The sequence below is a fragment of the Gnatocerus cornutus genome, chromosome 3 (genome assembly GCF_029298725.1).
Source record: "Gnatocerus cornutus isolate USDA-ARS CGAHR chromosome 3, icGnaCorn1.1, whole genome shotgun sequence".
Classification (NCBI taxonomy): Eukaryota; Metazoa; Arthropoda; class Insecta; order Coleoptera; family Tenebrionidae; genus Gnatocerus; species Gnatocerus cornutus.
Window position 1 is genome coordinate 17,871,174 of NC_142235.1, and position 7,138 is coordinate 17,878,311.

Genomic DNA, 7,138 nt, shown 5'->3' on the forward strand with positions numbered 1-7,138 from the left:
TTTTAATTTACTATAAGCTGATGATTTTAGAATGTTTCTAATTGTCTTAGTATATTTTGGGCTTTTTTCATAATTTGGAAGATATTAATTTTCTTGATTCAGAAATGTGTAATATTTTCTTCTTTTACAAAAAAATATTTTAAAAAAATAGGCAATAAATGTTAATAAAACCTAGGTGCGTGGTGTCAAAAAAGAAAATGCCGTTATTGTAATGTCAAAAAGCAGCAAATAACAGAAAGAAGAAGTTTTTTTTAACAAGATGGGGCTACAGCTCACAATGCAGGAATAAATACATTTCCGCGCTAATTTTATTTAGTCCTGGGCTTTTATTGTTCTTTAGACCTCTTTCTATTTCTTTTACTTCTTCCTCTGTTGGCTTCCCTTGAACATATTCTTCTTTTTCTTCTTTTACTTCTAGATGTTCGGTTTTACTTTTTTCTTCTTTTTTATTTAGAAGCAGCTCTCGAAGAAGTGGTGTTATTAATCTCTTTTCAAATATCCAATTTAAGAGCGAATTGCGAGTTATTGATGACTATTTATTTCAAATCGTGCGTAATAGTCGTAACCTTTGATCCAAAAATAATTTTTTGGGCATATTTTTACACTTGGTTCCTTATGCTTCTAAGAAAAATTAGATTATCTGGACTTAAGTCCTACTTAGTAATAGAAACTTTCAAAAAAAATTAATGTTTTTACAAAAAGAAAGATAATAATTTATTAGAAATAATGGCTAACAAAGATATATTTAAATTAACCGAAATTCAGCAACTTCTATGGACTATTTACTCTTAAAAAAAACTCCCACAAATTTCTTGTGACGCCAAAAATGTCTAAATTAAAGCGCGTTTTTTTGTAAATTTTTTTTCGCTACTCGAAATAATTTTTTTTACAAATTCTCCTTTTCGCTCTAATTTTTTTTTAAATCGGCACTGTAATTAAGGCAGTCGAGAGTGATAATCTCCACAAATATCGTCAAAATCGCATAAAAAATAAAGAAAGTACAGGATCTTAAAAAAAATTGGTGGCATTTGTTTGGTTTTAAAACGAAAATTTCTAAAAATTTGACGTTTTGATCTAAATTTTGCAAATTAGTGGTATTACTAAAACAAACAAAAGAAACAATATGCATAAATTTCGTTCCTGTCGCACTAAAAATAACAAAATTACAGTGTTGAAAAAAATTGATATTTTTACGGTTGTCTAAATAAAAATTTATAAATATTTTCCTTTTTGGTCTAATTTTTTCTAAATCGGTACTCTTAATAAGACAGTCAAGACTTATAAACTCTACAAATTTGGTTATAGTAGCATTAAAAATGAAGAATTGGTCAAAAAACAAAAATTTTTCTTTGCTCTTGGAAATCAAAATTTCTAAAAATTCTCTTTTTTGGTCAAAATTTTTCTAAATCGACAATCTTAATAAGGCAGAGTGATAATCTCCACAAATATCGTTAAAATCGCATAAAAAATAAAAAAATTACAACATCTTAAAAAAAATGGATGGCATTTTTTTGGTTTTTAAGCGAATTTTTCTAAAAATTCCACTTTTTGATTTAAATTTTTGCAAATTAGTGGTATTACTAAAACAAAGAAAAAAAACAACATGCATAAATTTCGTTCCTGTCGCACTAAAAATAACGAAATTTCAGTGTTGAAAAAATTGATATTTTCATACTGTCCAAATAAATACTTAAATATTTTCCTTTTTGGTCAAAATTTTTCTAAATCGGTACTCTTAATAAGACAGTCAAGACTTATAAATTCTACAAATTTAAAATAAAATCGTTTGTTTTTCATCTAATGGGAATTATTTTTCTCTGTCTTAAAGAATATGTAAAGAGTAATAAAAAACATTATTTAATCATTTTTTACAAAAATTGGAGATAAACCCTTATGCTGCTACCGATTTGTTTTCGTCATCTTTCAAAGCTGCTCATCGATAGAAACGTGTATTTACGTCGGATAAAAATTAATGAAACCTTTGCAGTGTTCGCAGCCTTGCGGCAAGAAAGGCCGCACCACCCGCCAAGTCTACTGCTTCAACCTCAAGACCCACCAGAAGGTGGAAAAGCGCCACTGCTCCAAGCACGCGAAGCCCCGAAGACGTGCCAAATGCAACCAATGGAGATGTACGTCTCACCGCTCAACCAGTCAAAACTTACTGACTTCAAGGGGATTTTTAGGTCTGTTTAGAAGTTGCAAGGAGGTGCAACACCGCATGAAGACGCGCGCCAACAAAGACTATCTAATCACCATAAGAAACAAACCCGCGCGAGTGTATTGCTACAAGATGGACACGAACCAGCCTGAAGAGTTCATCACTTTGCACGGAGATACGACGAACTACGCCGAAAACTACGATAAACGGTAAGTTTGATGCTTCTGGAGGATTGGTAAACATTTTTTTCGCAGACTGAAGAATCCGCACTCTTGTCCCTACGAGGGCCGACGCATGGAAACTTGCGATTGCGTGCCGATTGGTCCTGACCGCTCCGGAGGAACAATCTTCTGGAAAGTTCGGTTAAATATCACGTCGCTTCGAATCATCGGTACGTTTGGCTCCTCCAGGTCTTATCTTGTGACTTCTTGATTTTAATAGGTGACGATTTTACCTTTTCCCGGCAAAATAACGGGATGAAAGTGCCTTATGGGACTGCAGGGGATTGTTACAGCGCCAGTTCTGGATGCGCGCAGGGAAGATTTACCATAGACTTAACAGGGACGTCCTTCCGGTTAGCAGGACACGTCCGGTGGCAAAGTATAGGGAAGTACGCCACTGTAAGGACGGAGACCACAGTAAGTGGGGTTGGTTGGAAGGGGGGTTTGTCCCCGACAATTCGTCCCTTATCAGTTTGTCCCCCGGACAATTCGTCTCTAATGAAATTTGCCCTCAGTTCAATTGTTGTGTACTTTGATAATAATTGAAGAATGTGAATTAGATAATTTTGGTTGAAATTGATATCTGCAATACTACGAAAATTTGTTTTTTCAATTTAAAAAATCAAAAAAAAATGTTTAAATTTTGGTGTTGACAAAAATTATCAAAACTATTTATTTTTTTTTTACTATTTATTTCCAAAGTAAATTAAACTCAATTTAATCATCGCTCTGATGATGGTAGCATTGATATCGAAACGCGCGTCAGCATTTTTGACGAAATTTGGTGTTTGGGAATAAATTTGTATTTTTGATAATTAAAAAATCAAATACAATAAAATTGTCACTAGTAGACTTAAACATTTTTTGGGCGATCGTTTGTTTTTAAGTACTATTAATGCTTTAAAGTGGGCTACTAATGAATGATTTAATGTGTTTATTATAGGCAACCAATTTCACTCAAATTTGACAACTGCGGACACATTGGGCACATCTGTCATACACATAACCTCACTTTAGTTTTGTATATTAGATTGCATAACCACCTTTGTACCAATTTTCTTTTTTTGGTGAATTTTTCAATTCGATCACCGGAAAAGTTTTGTAACTAACTTTATGGTTAATGGGCGATTAATAATCTCGCTTATTAACGGTTAAAATCGCTCAATTATTAATCGCTTTCATTAACCAACTTGTTTGTTAAATCTAAAAAATAACTTTGAATTGGCGCATGCAAGCAAAGCTTTCAGGAACAAATTTCAGGGGACGAATTGATCGGGTGTAAAACTGTCGGAAGGAGGGCAGTTTTGAGTCTTTTTGTTTGTTTTAGGATCGAAGAAAAATCGATGGATTGTGTGGCGGCTACTGCGGAAACTGCGTACCGGAGCCTGGTATCGGTTTACAAGTGGAGGTCACTTAGTCCGGTATTACAAAACTAATCAGTATTGTAGCGTAATGGAGAAAATCACAACTGCCATATTGTAAGATCGTACTGCCAAAAACTGCCAAATTGCGTTGATTGTTTGTACGATGTTTTATGCCTCATATTGAGGCGCTGGAATTTTATATGTATAGCTATGCTGCCATTCGTACTTTTTATACTCTTCTGATATTTTTGTCGTGCCTTTTTGTATATAAACTAATTTATTGCGTATAGCTGCCATGTTGTAAATGTAATATTTATTGTTAATATGTTTATTGTAATAAAATAACACTAATTTACATAAAGTTTTAGTCTATTTATTTTGAAATTTGCACGTTTTTTAAATGCTCGATGGTGCTACTCTATTATTCCGGTGTTTCTAAGTGAACAATTTTAAAATTTGAAGAGGTTGCTTCTATTCAGCTGTTTATTAAGAATATTATATTTGAAGTTTAAGTTTTGAAAGTTTATAAGCGTCCAGAAAATCGGCTGTAGCGTAGAAAGTGCCATAATTACGGTATTTTTCTGCCGATTATTGCGAAATTCGGTGACGTTATGTTTGTTAAGACCGTCAAATTTAAAGTTTATAGACCAATGACGACTATTGCTACAAATTTTGAAATATGAGAATTGACTTAATTTTTTTTACAGCGATTCTCAACGTTTTTTTGAAGGAACCAAAAATTTTTAATTCTGGTAGTTTTAATGCTGCAGTAATAAAATTCGGTAAGGTTGGTACTTCTGACATGTTTATTCATCGTGCCCAATTACAAACTTCTGGAGCAAACGAGACAAATTTTAGAAATTTTTATCTGAAGATCCTCCCTTTCTTCATAACAAAATGAAGAATGTGATTGGAATCGGATTAAAATCCAAAAAAAATTCTTTCATTGGCTCGCATTATCGTTATCGCGGTAGTTTTTGTAACAAAAAACGCATCCAAACAACCAACTCGATCATAACCTTTCATTCATTGGCTGGATGTTCGAAACTGTTGCTTATTGGATAAATTTAATGCTAATGACGTCATGCTCGAAATAAAATCAGTTTATTGGATGTTGATGACAAAATAGCACGAAACGGAGGAAAACGAACTCATGAAATTTTATAACTAGAGAAAATAAAAACGAATTCAAATCTTGAGTAGATAAAGCACTCGCGGAATTCAAATTTGGGAGATTTTCGAAACCGAAAAGAACGTGGAAAATATAGACTCAATTAAACTCCAGGTTGCCACCCTAGGTGCCATAATTCCAGTATCTCTGCTTTGATTGTGTTGAAATTTAGTAACGTTACTGTTTTTTAACCTTTTTGTGTGAGTGTCTAATTTAAAGGCTATAGATACGCAAACATAAATTCTACACATTTTGAACTGTCATTAGTGTGAAGAAACTCGGGTGCGACATAAAAGGCGCCATAACTTTAGTATTTCTCAGTCGATAACTGCAAAATTTGGTGACGTTATTTGTTTTTTGATGTTTGTTAAGACTGTCAAATTTAATAATTGTAGAGCAATAAAAACTATTTCTATAAATTTTGAAATTTTAGAATTTTTTAAAAGCTCAATAATATCACTCTGGGTGCCATAATTCCGATATCTTTTCGTAGATAATTTAATAAACTGCCGCTACTTGAGATGCAATGAAAAAATGAGCCTCATCACATAAAAAATATGGTCTATATATAATAATTAGAAATAACTGAATAAAACGCAAGTATATAAAAAGAGTTTCAATTTATTAGCTTCTTTATTATTTTTACTACATAAATTATACATTTTTTTTCTCTTATAAGTCACTCTCTAAACATTCCAAACAACAAAACAACCTACGACTAAATAACACCCCAAAACTCCTTTTATTCACCCTTCATCTTCTGCAATCTCTGATACTTCCCCACCGCATCTTGCACTAATGCAGCTGCAGTTGCGAGCTTCTCCGGTGTCATAAAAGACCGCACCACCGCATCTTTATCGATATCGGCAAGTGGAGCGAACGTAATCGTACAAATCGACGTAAACGAGCAAATTGCACTTATAAAAAGTCCTCCGACGAAGAAGAGAGCGACGCCACCAAGAAGAAAATATCCAACTTTATAAATGGCGCTGAGGATGGTTTGGACGGGTCCCTAAACACGAACAAATTAGAACCATCAAAACTGTTACACAAACTCTTACCTGAATAGTCGGTGCTACTGGATAAGAAGAATAACTTTCAAAAGTTGGATATCCGTAGCCGTCAGAGCGAACTCCTTGGTCTAGATACGTTTTATGAGGGACGTACGCGGTGGAGGTTTCTTGGGGTTTGTAAACAGGGCGCATGGATGTGGGAGGAAGAGTGGACGTATCGGCCAGGATGGAAGAGCAAGAGAATACCGCGATGGTAACAAAACCGAAATAATGCATTTTGGCAGAGATCCGAGATGGTAAAACTTGGAATAATGACTGAAAGCTTTCGGCGAGGAACTTTGTCTTTTATAGACTCTTTTCCGGTGTTTGGAGTTAACAGGTATATTGGTTTCAGGTACCACTTACCTTATCGGTAATATTTCTGTACAATTTTTACCTGCAATTTGTTTTGTCAGTTTCGGGGAAAGATAACTAGGAATTTAGAGAGGGTGTTTTTACTGCTTAAATTGCAAGAGATAAAGATGCAATTGGTTTTTGTGTCGGACAGGTATCGCACGTGCAGCGGACAAAAAGAATTAGCGGCTGTTATTACCTAGGGGTGGTTTGAACGGTTCTCAAGACGAAGAAATCACAGGAAATGGCAATAAAATGTAAATTACACCCCTGTAACTGCATGTTTTGAGTTCTCTCTCTCGCTCCCAGCTCTTGGGGTGGTAAAGAGCGGAAGAAATATTTTTCTTCATTGTTGAATAAACAACGCAATTTACAGAAAATATACAAATTATTCTTAGATCTTTTAGATTGTTCAGTCTAAATTTGTAGTTGTAGAATTAAAAATTGCTAAAATTTTTCTATGACTTCTATATTAAAATTTGTGACGGACAGACAAGACGGATTTTGATTTCGATGCAAACATTCTGCATCACTACTTCTCTAAAATGGTTTGTATTCTTGCAATTTCACCAGTTCTACTACAGTAAACATTTGATATAGTCACCCTGTTTGGAATTTTTTTTTAAAGTAGCTTTTATCAAAAATGTTGATTATATCGAAATGGGTATATATTATATCGTTGCTCTACAATGTTTAAATTTGGGAGAGTTGATAAGTAGATCCAAACTAGTAACCTCCCTTAATTTCATTTCTATGGCATAAAAACTTCTAAAGTTACAAATTTTTATTTTCGAAAACTAGAAATTTTTAGTTCAACT

General features: G+C 33.7%; 2 protein-coding genes across 4 annotated transcripts in view; one reads left to right on the forward strand and one right to left on the reverse strand.

The window, feature by feature from the left end:
* The window catches only part of AdamTS-A (ADAM metallopeptidase with thrombospondin type 1 motif A), a 90,263-nt gene extending 86,159 nt beyond the window's left edge, over positions 1-4,104 (forward strand). For 2 of the 3 annotated variants that reach the window (XM_088032404.1, XM_088032405.1), the window contains 4 exons: positions 1,988-2,367; positions 2,413-2,549; positions 2,600-2,796; positions 3,707-4,104. In XM_088032404.1, coding sequence (XP_087888530.1) covers positions 1,988-2,367; positions 2,413-2,549; positions 2,600-2,796; positions 3,707-3,796 — 804 coding nt within the window. In that variant the 3' untranslated portion in view covers positions 3,797-4,104. The remainder of the gene's footprint in view (positions 1-1,987; positions 2,368-2,412; positions 2,550-2,599; positions 2,797-3,706) is intronic. The other variant, XM_088032406.1, reaches the window with a different exon arrangement.
* A 1,502-nt stretch (positions 4,105-5,606) lies between these two features.
* On the reverse strand, positions 5,607-6,906 carry LOC148177698 (uncharacterized). The gene is made up of 2 exons (XM_088032797.1): positions 5,976-6,906; positions 5,607-5,926 (listed from the first exon to the last, which is right to left on the reverse strand). The coding sequence occupies exons 1-2, from the start codon at positions 6,201-6,203 to the stop codon at positions 5,657-5,659; spliced, it is 498 nt and encodes a 165-aa protein (XP_087888923.1). The 5' UTR covers positions 6,204-6,906; the 3' UTR covers positions 5,607-5,656.
* Positions 6,907-7,138: the final 232 nt, after the last annotated feature.

Bases quoted from the DNA above. Each gene is read 5' to 3' on its own strand.
- LOC148177698 (XM_088032797.1), bottom strand. From the start codon at position 6,203: ATGCATTATTTCGGTTTTGTTACCATCGCGGTATTCTCTTGCTCTTCC. The intron at 5,927-5,975 runs GTAAGAGTTTGT...GTTCGTGTTTAG, and splicing joins CAGTAGCACCGACTATTCAG to GGACCCGTCCAAACCATCCT.